The sequence below is a fragment of the Pempheris klunzingeri genome, chromosome 7 (genome assembly GCF_042242105.1).
Source record: "Pempheris klunzingeri isolate RE-2024b chromosome 7, fPemKlu1.hap1, whole genome shotgun sequence".
Taxonomy (NCBI): Eukaryota; Metazoa; Chordata; class Actinopteri; order Acropomatiformes; family Pempheridae; genus Pempheris; species Pempheris klunzingeri.
In genome coordinates, this window is record NC_092018.1 from 13,807,251 (window position 1) to 13,832,554 (window position 25,304).

Sequence of the window (25,304 nt, forward strand, 5' to 3'; positions counted from 1 at the left end):
GACAAAAACTAAAAACGAACAAAATACATTCCTGCACATTCGTATCAGCACTACCAACCAGATCAGTTTTGATGCATATTCTTTAAATGGTTGAGTGGCGCATATCTTGAAGCCGTTTGCTCTTGGGTGGCAGTGAGAGATGATCATCAAGCGCCCGGCGAGGCAAAAGGTCCGTAGCTTAGCAAACCCCGAAAATAACTTTAACGAGCATTTACTAAAGCAGCCCTTCTTTATCATGCAGTTGTATGCTTTACATTTTGTTGTAATTGCTGATATCCCGCACCACACACAATTGCTCACAGTTGTCATTAAGTAATTGAAAACAGCTCTGTTACACAGTCATAATGATTAATACATTGATAAGAACTTTTACAAATGTGTCAAGACAACTGTTTAAATCCATGCATTTCATGCATAGATGATGGTCATCCTCTGAGGCCTGAAAAAGCCCCGCTGTGGAGACAGAGAGAGTCGACTGCATGTCCAGCTACTTTTCAGCCAGTTACCTGTCTATTCAGACCACAACACCTTCTTCCCGAGAGCTGTTAACCTGTTTCACCCTGCTTCATCCTTCTCAGACTGAATCCCTGCAGCTTGTGAATGAGTGAAGCGATCCACACACACACATGCACCTCCCTGCAAAGCCTTCTATCTGTTTCTTGCTGGGCTATTATTATTCAGAAGTGGTTTTTGAACAATGTTGCACCACATACAATATGTCCACAATGCTGTGCACTCCAGACGTTGCACATAACAACAATTTCTAGCCACAGGAATACATTTTCTCCTATGTCCCCACAATATTTCACAAATTCCTTTCTACTCGTTTATAATAAACCGCATGGTACACTGGACAAATACGAAACTGGACAGTCACTACACTTCTCTCTATAGCTGCCACCATACCGAATGCAACACTGCTCAAATGCACATAACTAATGAATACTAAATCTTTTATTACGAAGAGTGATATGTATAGTCAGGTGTCCACTTCAAACACGCCACTGTCTCTTTGTATGTGAGGTCCTGTTGTCCTTGAAACTCTGTAAGTGGTCAGCATGTCTCTGACGCCATGAATTCCTGCACATGTTGTGTCCTTGGTGATTCCAGTTTTTTTTTTCTGCAGTCTTACATTGGCCTGTTCACAGCTGTGTGATTGTCTGTTGTATTTGTTTTCTTAGCTTGATCTCCTCAGTCATTTATCTGTAAGGCAGCCTTTTAGGTGTTGGTCAAGGCTGAAAATGCCACAGCTCCTATTTCATGCCGCTCCGCAGCACCTGATTGGCTGCGATGAGCATGACGCTGATGATGAAAGCAATGGCAAAGGCGCATATCAGGCTCTTGCGCACACAAGTTTGCTTGACTTGTTGCGTCGGGCTGGAACCTGGGGAACAAAAGAGGAGGTGGGAGGAAAAGAGAAAAAGATTAAGAGAGGGTCCATTGAATCAGGTGTTTAATGCTTGAAAGGTATCTGATAGTAATTTCCTAATGAAAGAGCTCATCACAAAACCTCACAATTACATGAACACAATTATAAGGGTTGAACACTACCGAGAAGATTTGTTTTCACACCTGTATGCTGCTTAACTGCATCTAGATTGAAATGTTGATTGGAGTTTTGGAACAACAAACTAATGGATTGGCGCCTGACTGGCATATTAAAGGACGCTCATCAAAATACCAGCGCTTCAAGAAAAGGTGCACTACGCCTGCAGAATCATCTGGAGTAAGAACAAAGGAAGGTGAAACAAAACAAAATGTTCTAATGGAAACTTTTATATCTGTTGTACCTTATTTCTGTCCAAATAGAAGATTCAAACTGCTTAAAATTGATCTCGCTTTTGATTTATTGTTATTTCCTCCAGAGGGTCATGGCTGTTCTCAGAGAAAAACACCTCATGTCTTAAAGTGTTTTTCCAACAGAAAAAAAAAGCTTTTCTTCAATCATAGAATGGATTTGCAATGGCGCCAACAATCATTACACCTACACATTAGATAAATGACCAAGCAAAGCTTCCTCAACAACAGCCCACTGTAAATGAACGAATTAAAAGAAAATTCTGACAATTTTCAGTAAATCGTTTATTTTATAACGAGGAGGTGTAATTTACTTTTTGACTGTGGGCACTTTTCCTAAACCTGCCTCTATTTCTACTTCCGTTAGGGATTTCCTGCATTCCAGACAATGACTTTTCGAATGAGCTTCAGAGAAAGAGGGTTCTCCATGCAGAGTCTGTGTAGGCAGATAGAGCTTTGGCAATAGTGTAGTAATCTTTTTTTGGGTGAGGAGAAGGGGAGAAAGGAGAGGGAACAATGTCATTTTCTGTGCGCAGTTGCTCAAATTAAAGAACAGCTGCCTAAGAAGGCACAGCATTTCACACACTGCTGACTACTGACTGAAGTACATTATGATCTATTGAGGCTGCTGATGGGAGAAATTGGTATCGCTGCTATTTCAACAACTGTTCTCCATGTGTGATTGCTGGATTTTGTTGCAAAATGGTCAGACTATGAAGAAGGCTTGACTGTGAGGAATATTTAAGGTTGAAATCTGTAATGTGTTAATTGAAAAAATATTATCAGCTAACTACTACAAACTACTCAAATTATTATTAGGGGTGATCTGTAACACAGTGCTGGAACACACTGCAACTGCAGCATGTTGATCACGTTTGCCACTCAAGTCTTGACAAGTCCAGCATGACTACCACTTACATAAACAACACATTATCATATATGATGGCTTGTAATGGCCATATAATCTTTATAACACACAACTAGAGGCCATATTATCTTTGATGTAGTTTTAAAAGATAACCACAGACCAGACTCTACTGCTGCCCCAGTCGATTAGCCTGTTTGTGTTATTGTGTGTTGCACAAATATTGTGTTGGATCCAAGCTCGCCCTTTAAAACACCAAAGTCACACGAGAACACAGACAAACTAGCCGATCGAGGCAGCGGTAGACTAACACTCCTGCTCTACAAGGTCAAATTATTGTTTTTGTCAGTGGAGTCTGGTGGCTTTGAAGAGAGCGGTATAACAGATGTTTCTGGTTAAACAAGATCTTAGGGCCTATCTCTGCAGGGATCCTTTCTACAATATGTCAGACACTTCAAATAACAACGGGAGCCTGTCAGTGGCAAAAACAAGCACTTTTAATGGATGTACTTTGATCTAGCACAGTTGCCCCAAATAATTACACTGCAGCCATTGGAACCCTAAATATGTAATAATAGGGACCAGATTTAAGTTACCAGAGTTATCCTTTTAAGAGTAATTTCACCCAAATTACCGACCCCTCACTTCCCTGGTGGTACCATGAAGACTGATGTGTTTATGTCAAGGAATTAAAACCTAAACTAAGGCTTTAATGTGGTATTAGATTTATTTCAGGTTCTGCAGCAGAAGCATCCTGGTAGCCAAGTGGTTAAGACACATGCAAGATAACGGCAGCGTTCCAGGTTTATTCCAGCCGGGATGTTTGAACAGACTTAACAGAAATGTGTCTCCCTATAGATGATATAGATAAAAACTGGACAAGCCAGATCTGTGGAGAACCTGGATTTTATTTGGATATATTACTTGGACATGTTACTAATGTTAAATTCCATTCACCTCCACCGTATTTGGAGTGGTGGCTGAAATCTCATTGGCAGATAGTTCAAAGTGTTGGCAAATAAAACAGAAAATGATCCAGTACCGCAAGGGGAAAGTGATTTGGATGATGTGAACCTTTTTAATGTTTATCATGCACTAATAAAATATGGGCATGACATCTAGTTTTGGCCAGTTATCCATCCGTGCATTTCTGGAACAATTATGCATCTGTTGCTATAATATTCGCATAACTTTCCACGAGCATCATAAACAGCAGACGTCTGTTAAAGTATAGGAGGTTCTTCCTTACTGTCTATATCCACCTGGCAGTCCTCAGGGTTCTCTATGTGGTTCTCCTCAGTCATGATGATGTTCTCGATGTCTTTCATGGAAAGGTGATCACAGAAGGTGTCGTACAGAAGCCTCTTCAGCTCCTCAACAGTTAACTTCTGCATGTCACACTGGAGACACACACAACATAACTGAACGTTAACATGGACACACGGGCTGGTGGACATGATACCACAAACACACACACACACATACAGTAAAGAATTACACACATATGCGTATACAGCAGTAGGCACACACACATATCACATTAAAAGGAAGTGAACAATAACAGTCTAGGGGAAAAAATAAGTTAAAGGTTTATGCAGTGTCAATTTCATCAGATTATGGAAATATAAATAAACAAATAGGACACTGACACCCAGTCAAAACACAAGGTCCCCCAGGTCTAATTTCCTATTGGAATCAAAGGGATACTTTGTATCATTACAATGTTGCCAGTACACACAAATGAATGATGTTTAACTTTTCTGCATGTTCCCTGGAGTCCCCTGCTCTTGCTCTTGGGCTGTTGTTCAACAAATAAATTACTTCACGTCAAAATGATTTTAACAGTAATGATTTTATTGTTAAGCCAGTTATTCAATAGAAAAATAGCCCTGCAGTGGGAAACTCTGAGGAGCTTTGCATGCAGGTAATATAGAGTAAAGTCAAATATCATCCATTTGCAAACTCCTTATTTTGAGCATGTATATAGAGTGAAGTCGCAAAAAATTTGGCTCGTTTTTTGAGTAAATGTGCTTGGTTGCGTTCCACGTCTGCCGTTATGTAAAGTTGGAGTTAAATGAAGTAAAGAATCTCTGAATGACAAAGATGAAAATTAGAGACTAAATCCGTGCAAATAAGCCAATCCAGGATCTGTGAATATTTGGAGAGCTCATATGTTACTGATTTTCAGCTCTACCACAGCTCACCAGTGTGACCAGAGGCTCTGTGTGATCAATGCAGCAGCACATGCCTGATGCTGCTATTCACATCTAATGCTATGTGAAGCAATGCAGGATTTGTAACAGGCACTTAGGTTTCTTGACTATCCCTGCAGGTGCCTTTTGGTTGTTTTTCATACACTGACTGCGCTTAGAATTCCCATAAACCCCTTTTCTTTCACACTCGATTTCTGACAGCCACTCTGAGCGCTGTTATCACGTTACTGCAACAAAGGCTGCTTTGACACGAGCTACATCCCATTATTTTCATCCCACTGTCAAAGTGAGCAGTTGATTATCTAATGAGGTGTCTGTAAATAAATTAATATCTATTTTACATAAAAATTGACTGTCGCCGCACACTAAGAGGCGGAGATATCAACTCAAAGTCTTGATAAAGGATACAGTTCTTAAGGGAATCCAAACCTGCAAGATTAAAACCCTCCTATTAACGACCCAGTGGATGTGGCAATTAAAACAAGTTTTCCTTTTAAGTTGGACAGTGGCAGAGCCTAAATGTTTCTGCGCTTGGAGGTTTGCTGCAGCTGAGACTCTGCTGTCTATCTGCTCTCTAATAGGCAGGAAATGAGTGACTGAATAATGAGCACCTTCCAAAAAACGGAGTCAAAGTCAGTGCCGTTGAACTTATCTGGCAACCCAGCTGCTGTCAGCTTTGGGCCCAGAAGGGTGACAAACTCCTCAAAGTCCACCTGGCCGTCGCCTGCGGAAAAGAGGAACAGTTGGTGTTTATTGTTGCTGGTTTTACCGCCTACTACAGAGCAAAGTGCTTCTGTGCTTTGTGACTTAAGATCATAAAATCCAAGCTGTGTGTTTGCCTCACCATCCATGTCCAGTCTCTGGATGATGACTTCCAGCTCCACCTCGTTTGGCATGTAGCCCAGGGAGCGCATGGCCATTCCCAGCTCCTGCTTTGAGATGAAGCCATTCCCATCGCGATCAAACACTTTGAAGGCCTCACGGATCTCTGCAGAGAAGACACACACACACACACACACACACACACACACACACACAAGCTGAAGTCTTACAGCAGAGCAGGATATGAAAGTGGGAAATGTTCCACGCACCAAAGACACATTTGTTATGCCGCATCAATGCTTGAGTCATAGTTACATGGGGGTTGGCAGCTCAGGAGAGCAAATTCCACCAGTAAAATGACAAAATAAAATAAAAAAGCCAAAATAAAACAAATGCTCTTAAACAAAGAGCTGAGTTCAGAAGACATTGTCAACATTTTGAAGGTCAGTACTCACTGCATTCCTTGAATTTTACATTTTGTGGGGATGAATCAAACCTATGAAGTCTTACGCTGCTGGCTGCTAAAGTCTAAAGAGCTTTAATGCCAAAAATAACCCACCAAGGATATGTTCTTCTAGCACACCAGGTGGGGAAAGTGTAGCTGTCTGGTGGTTGCATTTCCTAGATTCCCATCAGTCAAATAATTTCTTAGAGAGAAAAACAAATGAATGACAAAATGGTGTGAATAACTTACACTTTTATAACACTATTTGAAACACTTACTGCCAGCTCAAAATGATTGCTGAACCTCGACGTGTAAGAGCCGGCATTAAAATCAAAGCAAATAACTCTATGTGAGGTGAAAGGATTTTTCTCATACATCATCTGCCGACAAGCTGATTTGAAGTTAACCTCACTGCGCAAAATGCTATCAATGTGGATGGAGACGAATAGTTCATATATATATATATAAGAGCATCTTTTTATTCATAATTAGATCAGCTTTCTAGTCATGACAAGTGCTTCACCTCTCCACCTGTGAAAACAGCTGTGCAGTGTCTCCTGTGGCTCTGAAGGGGGCTTTCTAATGTTTGGTGTCTGGGTTATCTCAGTTCGTACTGGAAATTAGACATTTTTAACAGAAAACCTGCATTACAAACTGTGAGCATGGAGTTTTAAAGATGTTTGCGTTTATCAGTTAACCAGGGAAAGTCAAATGAGGAGATATTCTATACGCTCCCCTGTTCCTCTACTTTTAAATAGTTATTTTTCTTCAAAACGGTCAAATTTGATGATCATGGGCCTGGGGCCTGGGCAGTTACACTTCTGTAATTTTAACAGAGGATTGGAATGAATTTGAGGCTAGACTCTTTAAGTGATACTAAAAAGTCCTATTGTTTTATTGATACTAGGCAGGAAACTATCATCTGTGTCTTCGGAAAAGGCCTGTTTCTGTCTTTTCTATTTTTTGAACAATTCTGGTGTACTTTAGATGGATTTGAAATTCATGGTGTTATAATAATCGTTAATGAAAGCTTCCAAGTCTGATAAATCCTCCGCTGTGAGATAACTCTGCTCTGGTTTTATAGCGGCAGACGCGCTGTAGTGGGCTGATCAGCGCTTTAGTTTCTTTCCTTAAAATCTGTTATTTTTTCAGTAGTTGCAAGTTGCTCTGTCTCTACGATGCAGCCAATGTCGAATCTCACCTTTCACTGTCCAGTTCACGCAATAGTCCCAGTGCCACACTCCTTCCAGGACTCTCAACCTTGCGACACCCCCAGACTATATGGGGGTGAAATACTAAACCACTGCAGTTTCTCCTTTAACATAACTCAGTGATGACAAACTGGAGTAATGTGCTTTATCTTATTATAGCAGCATTTCGTTAAAGAAGAGCCAGAGGGCCACCATCCCAGAAAACCAGAAACCGGTATCACCTACAGAAACTGTACCCTCAGAAAAAAATAAAACCCAATGAAAAGACATCACAGTACTGGACGCATGATTTGAACCCTCGGAGCACTGTGAAAAAGAGTAGAAGATGAAGGGACAGAATGCCTTCATTTATATGCAATAACATCCACAACTGAATTACCTACAATTTTAGGCTTTGTCAAACGTCTGATTAGCATTAACAAACGAGCAGAGCAGAAGATAAGTCTTAAGACAGGGATGATGTAAATCTTCAGAAAATCCCATGAAATACCTGGAATCTCTCTAATCTGTCATTTGTTGGAAACAGAAACTTTAAAACCATTGAATGGTCATGTCAGAGTCATATTCAGTCCTTTGAGGAAATGAGGTATTTTCCCAAGTTGTGGCTGAGAATGAATAAATTAAGTCAGAGTAAAGATGAGTTTGTGAATTAATTTCAGGGTAATGAAAAGAAAACAGAATGCTTTCGCTAAATAATACTTCTCAGTCTGATATTTAATAAAGCCATGTAATAATGCCAGACTGTAGAATGACGTCACTGACCGATCAGAATCTGCTATTTCTTTATAGCAGACTGTGGCCACATATAAACAGACCGATGGCACGGACACAGTCCTGATAGCAGACACAATAAAATCAATCAAAATGAAAAAATGTTTTCAAGTCAGTATTTTGTGTCAAATTGTTGATTTGTTTTGAACGAATCTGCGAAAACGAAACGAAAACCTTCAGGATGATTCAAGGCCCTGCATCACCCTGTTGGGGTTCGTTTTGCGAAATAAAAATGACTTTACCCCTTTCAGTTTACAGCCAATTAGCTGTTATTAAATTAGTGATACTAATTAAACTTAAAGCTTAAAAAACTTAAAGCTTAAAGTCTTATAAAAGGGAACTGCGGCTCCGGTGATTTGTGTCAGAAAGGGGACGTATGGCCAAGCCTCGGACCAAAATCGACTGCGTTGACAGTGTGTGACAAATATTTCAGTTGGAAAGCTAAACATAAAATATCAATAGTGGCAGGAAACAGTGAATGCCATTCGGTGTATAATGTGGTAGCATGGCTCCAGGAAATAACTTGTTGTAATCAAGTACACGTTTACAGAATAGAATCCGTGCAAAGGGGACAAGGGTACTTGGCAATCATGTATTACAATGGATTACGTCTGGGCATGCAATTTATAAAACCGAGCAGAGTGACATTCGCGGCAGTTATTTTTCACATTGCTTTTCCCTTCCAGATGTCTTACTAGAGGTATAGTTTGAATCATTGAGAGCCTCCGGCTGTTTTTTTTTTTTTTTCTCTTTCCTTCCCTGGGTGTGATCTTATTGTTTATAGAATAACAATACCTCAGTATCCACCTGAGGTCCCAGCTCCATCTGTTTACTTTAGAAAGAGGGGGTTTCTGTCAGACATTTGCGGGGAAAAAAACATGTTGCCGGCACGCAGGAGGCAAACACCCTCTTAAATAAGGTGCCAAAACAGTTTCAGCGAATCCTCTATCTCACCTGAAAGCTTTATTTATTGATCAGACCAAGGTGAGCAAAACACTGTGATTGGTGAGTGGTGTATAGTATATTTGATACATTTACAAAAAAGTTTGTATTGTGTAATGAAATACGGGCACCATTTGTTGTGGGAGAATGGTCATAAACCATTTACAGGAGACAAATGCCTTCGCGCTGCATGGGCCAGAGATATAATGAATGTCTTATCACGTCCAGTGAGATATTGTAAAAGCTGGAATATGTACAGCCATTACAAACATCTCTTCAAAACTACTAGGCTGTGCTTGAGGCACAAACACAGTGTTCCTAGAATGAACTAACACACCTCTCAAGTAAAGCAGACCATACGCAATCCCCAATCCAGTTTATCAAAAGAGGCTGACTAATCATCCTCTGAAAGAATGAATTTCTCTTTTTGACCACACACCATCCAGATAGAGTACTATCTCTTTGAGAGTTTATTTATCTTAAACCTCAGGAGAGACGACTATATTCTCCCATTTTCACTTTACTCTGTGAGCCCAAAATGACCAAATTCACATGTATGCCCCCACAGTGACTTTAATGTCATTGAGAAACTGTCAGAATCCAAAGATGCTCTTTTCTGCAGCTGAAAAACAGGTGAAAAGCTTTGAAACTGTTGTAGTTTTCCTGCACATAGAAGCTGAATTATCCTGTCCAATCCAAGTGATAGGTAAAAATGAATGAATGTAGCCTTGAAATAAACGGATAATAAACACATATTTAAAGCGACGGGTCAGTACCTACAGTCCACTTTCATGTTTGCAAACGAAGTCATAGAGGTAGAAACTAATAATACAGCAGTGGACAGAGATCTTAATGACAGGAGATTTGACTTTCTCACGCCGTTGGACAATTCATCCTATTCTATCACAACTTATCACAACTGTTTCACACCTGTCAGGACAACACTTGGAAACAAGTCTTTTATGAGGAACATATAGCCTATTTAAACATCCAGCGGGCATGGAGCATCATCACATCCATCTTTACACTTTCTCTTCATCCTATCACAATCATCAGTGTGTAGTCTCCATCAGGGGGCTATCCTATTTCCTCATGGCTCCACCACCCCCCAAAAAATACGATGACATCACAACGGAGTTGAAACGCCCAAGACTCCTCAGGTTTCCTACACCTTATTGTGCATCTTCGTAATATTTGTTCACTCAAAGAAATGAAGTTTCACATGATTAGAATAATTATTACAGGCTTGTCAATACTTTGGCATTATACATTATCATTTTTATCCCCTTAATCAGAGCAGTTCTAAGTTTTGAGTGAGGTCGCATTATAATTTCAGCCAAAAAGGCAACATGAATGGCAACGAATCACCTTACATTTATTGGGTGTTCATACCCCAAAGCCACTGTCATCTTCCAGGCTGAAGTTTCTGAAATTGGTTTTGAATAATCAGTAATCAGGCATGTATTTTCCATGTTTCAGGAAGAAACATGAACTATTGAACTATTTGAAGTGGCATAAAAACTATTTGAAGTGGCATAAAAACAGAACCTCTAATCAGCCTGCCATTTCTTATGAATTCCAGTGTCACCACTTTAGATTCTCCCTTTATTGCTGCAAATGTATCATTGCTTCAGGCCTCTTTAAACTCCAGCTCTCACAATCAGCTTCAATTACATTCTACTTATTTACCTTATTAATATACATACATATTTTTATTTTTAGATTCAGAAGCTGCTGTTGTTGCATCTTCCACTCGATCTCTGGGACCACGTCTCCATCGGGGAGGTGTGAATATTTTTGTTGAAAGCATGTGGTATTTGCTTTGATGTAGAGAGGTGCTTGTTGGCCTTCAAAGATGCGATGCCATGCGGTCCCCTGTGGTGTGATCTGACAGAGGATGAAAAGCCCAAGTTAAGATCGCTGGCTGCGAGAGCCAAGCATCTAAAGCTGAACTCCCACAAGAGAGAGGTGCAGTTTGCTCCCATCTCACTGCTCTCCCTGTACACTGTTGTTTATCAATGAAGTGCACTGGATCCTTGCTGCAGCACAGAGACGCTGAGCAGTCTGTGAACTGTACGTCGCACTAGACAAAGCCAGCAATCACTTGGCAACGGAGCTGATTCATCCAAACTAATAGAAATTGCATGGATTCATGATGAGGGTGAAATATCAGTGACAAGGGGCATGACATCGCCTTTTTAGATGATGCTTTCTATTAAACTCTGGAGGTTGTGATGAAGTGGAAAAGACTTTAAGAATGCCATCACCTTTTGGCTTTAAACATATAATAAAGAAAAAAGCAGTCAGGAAAAAAATGGACCATTCTCATCCTCACAGAACAGAAACACATCACATGGGAAATACTTGGATTTTTGAGGCCTGCCTGGAGCAAAGCTTTACGCCTTTTCAGGCTAAATTTAGCATCAATGAAAACTTGCTAATTACATGCGGTGCACTTTGAGCAGAACAGGGTAATGCCGGGGCTTTTGTAGCGATGAAGTGTCCATGAACGTAATCCAGAGCCTGTTTTTTTTTTTTTGGAGCCAGAGATCCTCTTCGCCTCAGTCAGACCTGCATCTGCTTAGGGGCTGCTTTGGATCTGTAATTGCAGCACACCCACTCTTTATGTAAGACCTTATCAGTGTGAGAAAAACACAGCTTTGCTTTGTGTGTGTGTGTATGTGTGTGCGAACCTCAGGCAACTATTTTTAAACACCCATAGCAACCTTAATCCATCTTTAGCTGGATATGGGTTGACTTGGGCACCCAGAAGATTTGAGTATTACCATAACAGGCTCCTAATAAGGCTCTGGAGTATTCAAAAGGGATATATGGCAGAGTCTAAGTTGTCTGTGTCTTAAGGAAAAATACCATCTCTGGGTTTGGATACAATCTCCTCCCTCCATTATGAAATTTGAAGCATTTTAACCTCACCAATGCAACACTGACACGACCACAGGGAGGAAAAGAAAAAAGTTGGAAACGTTGAGGTGCTTTATCCTCAATAAGAAAAAATCCCCAAGCCAACTTCTTAAACCCTACTTGACCTTGACTGATTGAAGTCAGTGAAAGGCCGTGAAATTTTAGCCCATTTCTGTTGGTCTCTTTTCCGTCAGTGATGGGGAATCATTGATCTGTCTCCGTTTTCTTTCCCTCCCTCGCTCTTATGTTTTCATCATCACAGCCAATACGAAGCTGCGCCGGTGCCAATATCCACAAGGTAAAAACCCGTGAGAAGCACCTCAAACAAAGGTCAGATATGAACAATCAAAAGCCTCCGCTATGCATTAAAGCTCATCCAACACTCCCTCATCAGTTCCACCACGTTACCGGTACACGCTCGTTTATGGATCCCGTTTTTCTACCGCTGGATTTTGTTATTGTCTGATGTAGACGTTGCAGTATTGCCCATCAAAGGGAGGAAATATTACCCGATGGGGAAAAGCACTTTACCTTCCAGAGCTCATCACAGTTAATTTCACAGGTAATAAAGTCTGCTGGATTCACTCCTTCATGGCAATCGATCAAAATGGAAACAAATGACTTAACTTTAACCTACCAGACAGCCGTAATCACAGCATTTCATGATATTCTCTGCTAAATCTGCACCACGTGTTTTCTATCAAAACCCAACTTGGCAAAGTAAGAGGTCATGTCAGATTATAGCAACTGATCAACTGAGAATTCATGTGACACTGTGGTTGTTGATGTGGTCTGGATGTCATAAATGAACTACATTAAGTTGACATACTAGATTCACTACTGAAAAGGCACAGGGGAATAAGAAAATGCCATTTTCAACATTTGAGCTGATTCTGTCTCATAGTGTGCACGTGTTTCAAATAAATGCAATAAAAACCATTTCTATCCAGTTTTTATATCAAAGGAACAGTTTGACGTTTTAGGAAATATGTTTATTGTATTTTTTGGTGGAGTAGTAGATGAGAGGATTGGCGCCAGTATTTGAACAGTAAATATAAAGTGGAAAGAAACAATTCTGTCTAACAATAAAACCCACCTATAAGTACTACTGAAGCTCACTAATCAACTCATTATATCTTGTTTGTTTAATTTATACAAAAACCAAAGTTTCAATTCTTTTAACTTAATGAAAAACAGCAATTATTCAGTGGTTATTTCCAGAACAGCATTAAATTTATGAAACAATTTAGCCAATAATATCATCACAAACACCACTCTGAGGAACAGCTCATTTCTGCTCACATCTTTATCACCATCTATGTCAAGTAGAGCTTTTTCATATGCCACATGTCTCGTGCACATGCACATGCAGGTGCTACAGCCTAGAGAGACATGCCATTTTGAAATCCATTCCCGTCTGCCTGCCTGCCTGCCTGCCTGCCTGCCTGCCTGCCTGTCTGTCTGTCTGTCTGTCAGATTAGGCAAAACAACCCTCCATCATGCAAGTAAAGCAGGGAACAGTTGAGGATTGAGTGGAGTGATGGGAAGACGTACTAAGGGACATTTATTATTCTCGAATTGATTATACGTAAGCAGGATGCTTTCACAAGTGTCCAATGTATCCCAAACCATGTCTTTTTTCTAAAATGAGTGAAGTCTTTCCGTCTTGCTTTTGTTTCTTTTCCTCACCCAGGTGTTTGCCTTTTTTTTTTCTTTGGTGGTTTTTAATTATAATCAGGAATCATTTGCAGACAAAAAAACCCCCCAAAACTTTCAATGCAGATCCACCACCTTCCCTCCACACCCATGCAACATAATCTCACCATCCTGCATCAGTTTTTTTACAGAATAAAAAGTCACAAATGCAACACCACCAAAATCAAGAACTCTAAATGTGTCGTTTTACAGGCATTGAACTTATGCGAGTAATTTAACAGTTACAGCAGTGAGTGTCATTCGTGCCGCATGTCTTTCTTCTTTGTAAATCATTAACAAAAGCTGTGGTTATGAACTGATGTTTGCCAGACTTGTAACACTGTCAAAAGGATTTGAAAGGCAGAAAGTGGAAATCTAATGGTGTTGGCTGTGGAAAAACACTTAATTTATTAGCTTGATTCACTTTTTGTTTCAGAAAGAGAATGCTTTGATGAAAATGGGTTTTTTTTTTCCCGTAGGTAGGTACGAAAAGCTCTCTTCTATGCAAGGGGAAACAAACGGCTTGTTTAGGGGATCCAATTCAAGAGTAAAACAAGGTGTTTTTTTTTTCCTGTTATAGAATAATTGAACTAATTCTGGCTTCCTGGGAGAGAGCCTTGCTAATAGCAGTCAATAGCTGAAGTGAACAGTAGAGTGTTTGGTGTGAAGTGTTTTGGTAAACACATCTGGATCATTTTCACACTCAACACTCCTAAAAAAAAAAAAAAAAAATGATCCAGCATGTCTGATCCCATCATGATTGGTCATTTTGTTATGTGTTGCTGTCCAGATCTTCTTAGCAGCATATGCTTTAAAACGGTCTCAGTTGACCCCTTGGAAGTACACCCGCACAACACCCACTGATTCTGCAGCAGCAATACGTTATGTGCATAATTTCTGTCTTGCCAAGCAGATACCAGTGTCTTTAAATATCTTCATTTGTATTCATGTAAGTATTTCCAAAGGAATGGAAGTCAACCCTCCACCTCAGGGCACAGGAATGAGTCAATGTTTTCTGCTGCAGCTACAGTAGGAGTTAAGCAGAAACATCAAGATCGCCTCACAGGCAATTTATGCCATTAGGAACACAGTGGTGTCAGAGTTTTTTTGAGCAGCTGTCAGTCACAGCTTTCACACAGTCCCAAAAACTCTACCAAGGGAATGACTACAAATGTTGAGAGAGAAGCCCCAGTAGCATGTGTTAAATTTCTACTACTACTTTTTGAAAAACAAAATCTAGTGTGGAAGTCTAAATATCTTCATAGAAAATGCATATTTATGACTCAAGGGTCGTACACATTAGGAGAAAAAAAAGTTTAAGCCCAATTATTCCCATCCACAAGCCAAGAGCGCTGATTTTTATCATCCAGATATGCAGACTTTAACACACCCTTGACTGTCGGTGGTTGTTTCTTCTTCTCTGACACACAACACACTAAACCTGAGCTGTGATCGAGGCATAACTACCTCAATTTAGTCAAATTCATCTGCTTCGGTCTGCATGTTGTTGTGATAAATTATACCAAAGATACCCAGTGCCCACTTGAGTGGACTGATTACTGGGGTTACAGAGCCTGCACGCCACCATAGTGACACCAGAGCCGACATGCATCTCCTCAAAAAATTAATAAGAAAATGATGGGAAATGAAAGGACACCAAGTGGAAACCACAAGAACTGTGTTTTCATCCAATAGTTGTTGAGATATTTCAGTCTGACAACCTACTGACAGAGCCAAGTTAACAGAGCCAGATCTACATAAAATGTTAAGCGATGTTAAGAAAGCCTCAGCAATCTCATTGTCAGCAACACAATTGCCATTTTCTATCTAAGAGAATGAAGATAAATGAAATCACAGTCATTGCGCAGTTGCTATAAACCCAGCTTGAAGCTTCTGTGACTTTGGGCCCATTATTCCAATCACTTCCTGTTTGCAGCATCTCAACTTCCTGTCTCTGGGGGGAAGTGACAGCCCAATCTGTATTTGATGTGGAGACAAGGAAATCCCTCCCTCACGCTGCCACAAGCACGAACAAATGGAGGGATAACTTTGTAGGCTGCGTTGATTTCGATTACCACAGACAGTTCTTTGGTGAGTTTAAAATGCTCCTTGAGAGATTTGTCCCTGCTGGGGCTCTGTGACTTGGGATACACTTTCATCTTTTTTTTTTTTTTTTCTTTGTGACAGTGATTAAGAGAAGGCTTTCATGTCCGACTAAACATACTGGAACTGAGAGGTGAAAAAACAAGCATCATTAACATGCACATGCAATCATAATTTTGGTCTACATTTGACATTTTAATCTGAGGAATATTTGATATCCTGGATCCATCTGGAGAAAAGTGCTTCCTGTTTCAAATGTGGCTGCCATGTCAATAAAAAGAATTCCTCCTGTCTGCTTCTGTCTCTCTTCTTCTTTGTGCAGCAAGCATATTAAATGACTGGGACACTACTTTGTGTTGACATCTTGCTCCCGAAAAGAGTAATATAGACTGGGATCGTTAGAAGATTCAGATTTGTGGCTTCTCTTACGTGCCTAATAAATTGCACCTTTTATGTTCCAGTTTTTGAGCATAACATTAAACTATTAGACAACAGGCCAATAATGCTTTTATTCAGCTTTGTCTGGCGGTTTGCTCATGTATGTCGAATGGATTCACTTACTTTGGTGCCAGAATTTATTGACTATCTATGAATAAATTCTGTTTTCATATTTGGTCCCAAATGAATAAAAGCGTTTTGAGGTTTATGGAACAGCTCTCTTGGGAATCTGTCAGTAACAAACAGAATTTGGGCCTAATTCATTAAAAGAAAAACAGTGGAATAAAACTCCCCTCAAGCAGTCTTAGTAAAAGTTAATGTCTATGGACATAGGACAGAGGGGATGATACATATTCCTATGTCTGCCTTGTGTTCATTCAGTCTTAGTAAAGTTGAAGTGTCCTATGCAAATCTACAACCCTGGAAATCTCACAAAAGTGAAAAACAGTGAAAGAAAATCCTGAACTGAAATTTGAACTGAAACGTAAATTGAGTGCACTGATCACAATCTCGTCAGAAAGATGCAAACAATCTGCTTCTTTCTTTTGCTTGTTTCTTCAAGAAACTACTGGCATCTGTTTACATGAGCCTCACTCTGGGACCTGTTACAAATGCTTTAAGCTCAGCCCTGGGACTATTTTGAAGCTGCCTCCAATAGGGCTGTTGTTAGGCAGTGTGGAAATGGACTACCCACTTAATTCCACCTGCAGTGATATTGACACTGAGCTGTGTGTGTGTGTGTGTGTGTGTGTGTGTGTGTGTCTGTGTTTGTCTTTTAGTGGTGGAGGAGGTCTAAACTACATGGAGCACTTGTAATATGACCAACTGTTTTTTTTTTTTCATCCCTCTTGTGTGGGAGGGCAAATGGAGAATATGGAGTCCAATTCAATTTATTCTCATATCATTGTCCATTAAGGTACTTGCTACCACCCCCCCACCTTCTATCACACACGTGCACAGGCTTATCGAGCATCAGAAAAATAGCATTTTGTTCCAATTATAGCTTTGACAACCTTCTCGCCTGAAAAGTATGGTGCCATTGGCCCAGTCCCTGGGGTGTCCAAGCCAGTAATTGAAAATCAAGTCCTTGGCTATGCGTGCCAATAGGGCTTGAGCCTCTTGCCCCTACACATGCACTCGCACACACATATTCACTAATGTGCAATTTCTTTTTGTGACAAGCCATGTCTCCCTGACGGCCGAGCTGATGTATGTGACACTCCAGACTTCCAACCAATTCTCGTCCGTCGCTCAAGAGATTCTCATCTCGCTTCTCATCTGATCAACATATACTCCAGACTGTTCAATGCATATTGTAAGTGGACTTTATCAACCTTTACAGTATCTGCAATCCAGGACTCACAATAGCATTAAACTTTGTGTTTTGTTGAAATTCCTTACTGTTCGGGATCCTCCTGACCAAACAAATGTTCCTGTTTAAATGTCAACTTTTTTCTTCCGACCATTTCATGAAACCCAGTATACTGAAACATTTCAAGCGGTGACCCTTCCCTTTGCCCCATACTGGCCTTGCACATTTGATGAAGGTAACAAAATGTGAAAATGACAGAAAGCGCTGATTAGATTAGGAAATGTTTCATGTTTTATGTGTTGCATGAACTATGCATAAACAAATTTATATTCCTTGTTGCTGTATGTGTGCACAGTATGTCCTGCACAGTGACATTACTTATCCTCCCTGTTAGACCCCTCTGCTATAAAACTCCAATAGCAGACACCCTCGCAGATTTATTTGGGATATCACCAAAACACCAAACACAATAAGGAAGAAAATGTATCACGATGCAACATAACATTGCTTTTGAAGAGCATGCGTTATGATCCCAGCTGCTGGCTTGTAGCACTGTCCTCCATCTTTGAGCAGATGAAGATGTGATGAGGATAAAGGGAGGATTGTTTCTAAAAGTTAAAAATGTCATTTTCAAAGCACAAAATAAAAAGTATTTATGTAGTCACATTTTCCAGATACTAATACAAACTAACCAGCTGTGTCACATTTATATAATTCCCATTTTATCTGGCAGGAAAAGCTGTGAATCTCAATTACACTCTTGACAACAACAACATTCAATCTCCTCAGTGACACTGCCTTTAAAGTGTGCCTCTCTCACAACCTGTAAGACATCCCTCACACGGGATCACTAATGCTCTCCAACAGCTGAAAAGGCTCTGTCACCGCTGTTAACCGTGCATTACCTCAGGCTGCAATGTTCTCCCCACAAAACATCTCACTGCTTTCCAGTCAAACTGCCACCATAAGTGGAGCTGTAAAGCTTTTTGTCTGCAACAGAGTGACTGCAGCAAGACAGTACAAGTGGATTTGACTAATTAAAGTCAAAGTGAAGTGAAGTGTTGTCTGTTTATCACACTCAAAGCTGGACTGTAAATTGAAGTGGGAAGGTGAAAAGGGAACAGATTCCTCAACCTCAGCAACCAAAAGCTTCTCCTGGAGTCCATAAAAATATGAGATACCCATCTTTGTTTTTTTTTCCATGGTGCTGCTGTACCCAAAATATATTTCTATCGTGCGAGGTCTCTGTGCGCTGGAAATCATTTTGACAATACAGTGCTGAGTGATGCAATGCTATAATCATGGGCATGAGATCACTTTTGGCGCTGACATGTTGACGCTTCTCTTTTATCACAGGCTCAGCTTGAGTTTGTTGGGTGTCATTAAAAAGCAGTCAATAGAGTCAACGGTCCGACCTGCACCCTTTCTTGTTTTGTTTTTTTTATGTTTCTGGTGCTGTGTGTGTTCTGGAACAGGTGCAAAAGGCACTGAAGCAGTGTATTGAACACCTTTTGGGAGTCAAAATCAATCAGTTTTGGCCTCTCTTACTCTTTTTCTGATTAACATCAACCTCTGCGCTGAATGGCATTTCCTTGCAAACCTTAATATGTGTGTCTTTGCAGATGCAAAGTTCTCTGGGCATGTGTGTCTGACACAAAGGAGTGTGCGGCTGTGTACTTTCAGATGTGTGCAACTCCAGGTACAATTAATGGTTCATATCTGATTTCACCACGGGGAAATTCTGCACCAGCGCCCACTGACAAGATTTCGCTTAAGGCCCAACTTGTCTATAATTCACACATTTGCTTTCAGGCTTTGCCTATAATCAGAAATGCACACTGATCCCTCTGAATCTGTCCAGCAAAGCAGTCAAATGCGTTTTTTCTGCTTTGTTTCTCTAACAATGGGTGCATTGTTAAGGCAGCAAGGATGAGAAGCACACAGAACAAATAATTCAACAGGGATACATCAGGTACCTTACAGCGTCACTGCACTGAAAACATGCCAACGACGCAAGAACTTTCTGTCATCATACACGCTTTGGGACTTGAACGGTGTCCCAGGGGCTGCTGCATGATGATGCGCAGATGTCGCAGGTTCACATCACAAGTGCTCCAGGCATGAATATTCTCAAGATACTGAAAAACAAACTGCTCAGAATAGTTATCATGTGTCACCGTGATTGTTGGGGGACTTATTTCGCTGTTAGATGTCACTGCAGTGCTGCAGAGGTTGAATGTGTATATTAATGCAGAAGGATGATTTTCAGATAACTTTTTAGTGAAAAGAGGATTTAGCCAGGATGTTGGATGGATCATTTAGTAGCTATGGTACAAAGACTCCACAGTCCCCCAAAAAGATGGGAAAAAAGATGGAATATCAAACACTTACTGGACCATCTGACTATCAGAAAGTCTCTGGCCAGTCTTAATGGGCCAGTGAAATCAGGCTTCCATGAACCAAATTTCCACCCAGGAGCTTCTGCATCTAGTTAGAGCCAATACATCATTGCTGTCCTCAAGAATCAACTATTTATGGCAGAAAGGGTCCAGAGATCCTTTGGACATGTGCACATTTGAAAAAAAAAAAAAAAACAACAACTCTGAATGAGCTGCAAATCTATATTTTCAATCAATGAAAGAAAATTAAAACAAGATAGCTGATCTTTGAGAAGCCCTGATAACAAAGTGGCTGATTATTTTTGTACATTCTGTTTTATATATTAAGATAAGAAAAGGGGAAGGGGAGGTTTTGAAAATAAATCCTAAAATCTGGATCAAGCCCCTTTCGTGCTCAAAATCAATTATTTCAAATCTCTGAGCGCTGTCCAAGGTGCTGACCGCGCGTCTGTTTGAATGAGCTCCACCTGGAGCAGGAGCTGACCACGGCCACATGCACCGCCACTACACGAGCAAACACCGCCCGTGTCGCTCACCCGCCCCGAACACCCTCAGGTACACGCCAACAGGTAACATCTCACCTTCGACTTCGTCCTCGGGCAGGTTCACCGGGGCGCTGTAGGAGAGGATGTCGGGGATGGTGCAGATCCCCCGGTACATCAGCGTGGAGGTGACTGGGTGCATCGGCATGACTGCGACCTTTGGCTGCCACCTGCGCCCTCGTCATAAAGAAACGTCTACAGACAGGATCCCAACTTCCCCCCACGGTCGCCGAGGGAACGGAGAAGCGAGTCCATGGATGGGGGGAGAGGGGTGAGGTGGGAGACGGTGGATTCCGCAGCGTGTCCGCCGAAATCTTGCTTTAGGTCAATGACGAAAGAGCGGGGAGAAATGTAGGGGGTAGCCTTACCTCATTGCAGTTTTGTTATTTGCTTGAAAAACAATTTCCTGATGGATACACAAAGTCACAGATTTTTTTTTTTTTAAACTACCTCAATGCGCACATATATACATCACCATCGAGCTCCACACCTGAGCTACTTAGTGCAGGTTATTTGTCTCAGTTGTAAACCGATCAATCGATACATCGATCTGCAGGTAATCAATCCACTGATTTTGTGTGTTTAGTCCCAGCGTTTGTCTGCCGCGAGCAAATTCATGCATCCACTTGTTGGATACGTGCGCTCACTTGACGCACTCCGTCCTCGAGATCCAGCCACGTTCATTTAATCCACCGAAACGACGCGTTACACCTAAAAGATCGATGAGGAAATAGCCTTAAAAAAAACAACAACAACAACTAAACCCGTCTGTTCAGATTGTTGAAGGATGGCAGGTCAGCGCGGGTCCGGATCCTCTAAGACAATAATTGCTCCTAATTGGTCATGGGCACGGGGGCGCATTGCGATCCAGTTGTTCCATCTTCAGTGAAGGAGTGAAGGAGTGTTTTTTTTTTTTTTGTGAACGGTGGCTCTCTGTGCGGATCTGATATGTAGTCTCTCTCTCTCTCTCTCTCTCTCTCTCTCCCTCATACATACATCTGCACAAACACACACTCTGTATGGGTGTAGGCAATCCCTCCCGAGTAACGCAAAAAATACACCCACCCCTCCCTCCCTCCATCCCTCCCTCTCTGTCTCTCTTTTCTTTTTGTTCAATTACTCACCGATTTGAGACTAAAACCGTAAGGTGTGATTGATGTGTGGTTGAGCTCCTCCTGCTGTGCCGAAGCTATGGGATAAATTATTGCCTTGCAACGCCACTGAACGCCACATCCTTAAGGCGGATGACCGGGCTTTTATTGTGCATTTGAAGTTTTGCTATGACGCATAACCGCATCTACTGCTAATTTATTTGGCTAGACTGTGGTGGCTTACAGTAGGAGATAATTCATAGACAGTGAGACGGGAAAGAAGAAGGGGAGAACAGAGTTAAAAAAATGTCACTGGCTTTCTGTCTCATCATCTCCAATTGTGGGCTTTGCTGCACTTCTGTCTGTGCAGAGCGGCTCCTTGAAATAGGCTGCTTTAGTACTATTGACGTGGTCGGCTGAGCAGTGTGGGTAAGATGTGCTGTAGAGAACCATGATGATGAATGGAGCTACTTGAATTTTTGATGACCATGAGGTGTCTTCTTGGTATTTCCCTGAAATGTATCTCCATCTTGGAAGGAGTCTTCATGTCAGGTGGGCCCATAGGTGAGATTTTGTTTTTGGAGGCCTCATCCAGTGGTGTTTATTTTTCTGTCGTGATAATGTTCTTGCTTTATGGATAAAACAATAGCTGATCATAAACTACAGTGATGTCCTGGCTATTTAATGCCAATGGATCTGATTTGGGGAACAAAGCAGTAAAAGTGGTGTATCATTGTGCAAAGTGGTTCTGTAAACATTCAGAAAGTCAATTTATTGGCTCCCCTGTAACCTTTTGTGAATCTTTTAGAGTGGCTTTACTTTATTAGTGTTTGGGGTCCCACAGACTTCATGTCAGTATGTGTTAAAAAGTATAATAATAATTTCAATATTACTAAAAATACTTTTAGGATGTTTTTCTTCTTAAAACCAAATATGTAGAAAAATACTGATGTGATAACCTTTCATGTTGACACAAACCAATCTTGCATTTGGTTAAGGTGACAAACTGTAAAAACAAATACAAAACATTGATGTCAAGCCAAATAAGGAAATATTTGTTTCGCAGCACTTACAATATTATCCCACATGAACACATCATCTGCGTTTTATATAACAGGGAGGGTGGTGTTGCCTAAAAAAGGTTCTGTTAACACCAATTGTGTAAGAGAACCATGTTTTTACAGCTGTGTGACCCCAAACAGAAGTAGTGTCATTTTCTGTAGCAGACCTCTGAAACGTGATTAGATTAAACTCATTCATATAAGCACAAATGAAAAGTAGGGAAAGCCATAAAACAGCTAATAAAACAGCTTCAAAGAGGCAGCAATCTGGGCTGAATTTCCCCTTGGGGATGAATAAAGTATCTATCTATCTATCTATCTATATAAATAAATAAAAACCTATATTCTTATGATAATGATGTATCAAATGACAATATGAAAAGAGTTCCTCATAGTGACGACACATACAGATAATTATCACATAAATTTGCAGCTATTTGCCATTTACTTTACAGAGCTTTATAGTGAGTTTCAGCTCATTGTTTAGCTGTCCGGACGACAACCTTTTATGTTTTGGTTCACTCTCACTGCTCTCATGTGGAGAGTGCAGCGTTTTGCAGCTTAAGAGCAGGTTATTTCTTTCAGCAGCTGGTAGAGACCAAAATAAGAGCTAAAATAGAGTGACCAGGTGACCAGGTTGAGCTGTTAAAGAGGGCCTGACATCTCTAGGACTCCAAACAAACAACACATTAGGATTAAAATGATATCCCCATTCTCCTCACACTTGAACATGTAAACCATTTGCAGCAGGAATTTTACAATGCCACAGGCTGGCCCAGATCAGTTATAATCTGTAATGTCTGAATTGGTTATATATAACTCTTGGGGAAAAAAAAAAATCTCCAGAATTCCAGCTTTACTCGGTCACTGAGTTGCAACATTTGACCACACATAAAAACATCCTCTGTGCTGTGCTGGTTGGCATTCTCTAATGCTCAATAGAGCATTGGCTAGTCTGACGCTGTCAACACTGTCCAACCGCTGGCTAGACACAAAAGGCCACCACCAACTTTGTGTCCTCGGGTGACATGTGGCACCTTTTTATTTCAGCGAAAACAGTCTACCTATAAAGCCTTCTCAACAGGAGGAAACTCTGAAGGTCAGACCACTTTCAGAATCCAATGGCTGCAATGTTCAGACTCCAATACGTCACTGGGCTCTATTGTCACTGAAAATGTTTAATGATTATCCCCGCTAGGTTAAGGTCTCCCAGGAACTGGCTACACACCCTGTGTGAGGTGACATGGTGTTAAGGCTAGTACTAGATGGCAGCTGAGCCTGCTGCCCAAGTGCCGTTTCACTTTATTCTTTGGTCACTAAATGCTGCTGTGACTGCAGGTGAATGGATTCGTAAGAACATTTAAGTCTAAGTGATATCCAAAGAATACAAGAAATATGCATTTATGGTTTAGAAGTATATTGGAATAGGTAATCAGGCTGGTAGAAAAGAAGAACAAGCAAGAATAGTTGGTGAAAATCATCCACAAATGAACATTTTGTTATTTTCTATTCACTCGTTTGAATCATTTGCCATGGACATGCACATGTTCTCTTTGAGTTCCAAAAGTGCAAACCCCTAAAACCCAAAATAATTGAACAGCATAATCCAAGTGTTCCGAAGCCAAATGATTATACTATGGATTCAACAGTCCAATATTTCCCTCATTAAGTGCTAGATTTCCCTCAATCATCATTCATCAGCCCACAGCAGTCTGGCGGGAGAGTCTGGCTGCCTTCATCTGCTCATAAGTTCCTCTTTAAAAGGCTGAAAGTTTTTAGATACAAGCCTAAAACTCATTGTGTATTCAAGCGCTTATAGTCTCTGAATAATCACTAATATGCTGCTTCCACATCATGTACTATTGACTGAGAAGCACAAAACTAATTGTGCTTCAGAATGAGTCATTTTGTCAATGATTTCAAATAAAGGTGTGCATTTTGTTGCATAAGTAAAGCAATGAGACCAAAGCTGTTGTGCCTTGCTAGAAGACCTGTCATTCAATCTCTCCCTCTCTTAACATGGAGCATGATTGAGTTAAGCTGCTGGCTTTTTGGTGTTTTTATCTGTTTAACTCTTTGTCTGTCGGATTTCATTCTTAGTTATAACTTAAACCTGCATTATATTCACATTAGAGTCCCCTTTTTGCTTTGTTTGGGTCTCCACCAACTACCAAGGTATATGTTTGACTCCATGTTCACTAGCTAGTTGCTAACTTTGTCTGGCGTTCAATGCTGGGCTCTGGAGTCATATCAGTCTCACTTATTTAATGCACATAGAGGGACTCACAAATGTATTTTCGGATCAATACATAAATAAACTCTCTCCACTTTCTCTCTCGTTTTCACTGCACACAAAAATAGGTCTTCTTGTATATAAATGTAAGAAAAATTGTATTTATATTTCTGACACACAAATATTTCTTGTTTTGAATAGATCCAGAATCCAGAAATGCACATCAAAAACATAATGTGGATGTTGTTACACTGACGGTTATTGCATTTTTGTGGGTTTCTTGAGACTGCCCTGACTGACGTGACTCATTTCACAAATGAATTTAGTTATCTGTAGCCAATCAGATAGCAGATAGTGAAAGAATACACGTTTGAGTCATGAATGCTGAGATAATTAGCCAATGGATTTCTACTTTTCTTTTACACTAATATGCAAATATAAC

General features: G+C 40.6%; 1 protein-coding gene across 1 annotated transcript; it reads right to left on the reverse strand.

Moving 5' to 3' along the window:
* Positions 1-1,253: 1,253 nt before the first annotated feature.
* Positions 1,254-20,625, reverse strand: LOC139204333 (calcium-binding protein 7). Its single transcript, XM_070834344.1, has 5 exons — positions 20,517-20,625; positions 5,720-5,863; positions 5,487-5,599; positions 3,912-4,062; positions 1,254-1,384 (listed from the first exon to the last, which is right to left on the reverse strand). Exons 1-5 carry the CDS (start codon positions 20,623-20,625, stop codon positions 1,254-1,256), a joined length of 648 nt encoding a protein of 215 aa, XP_070690445.1.
* Positions 20,626-25,304: the final 4,679 nt, after the last annotated feature.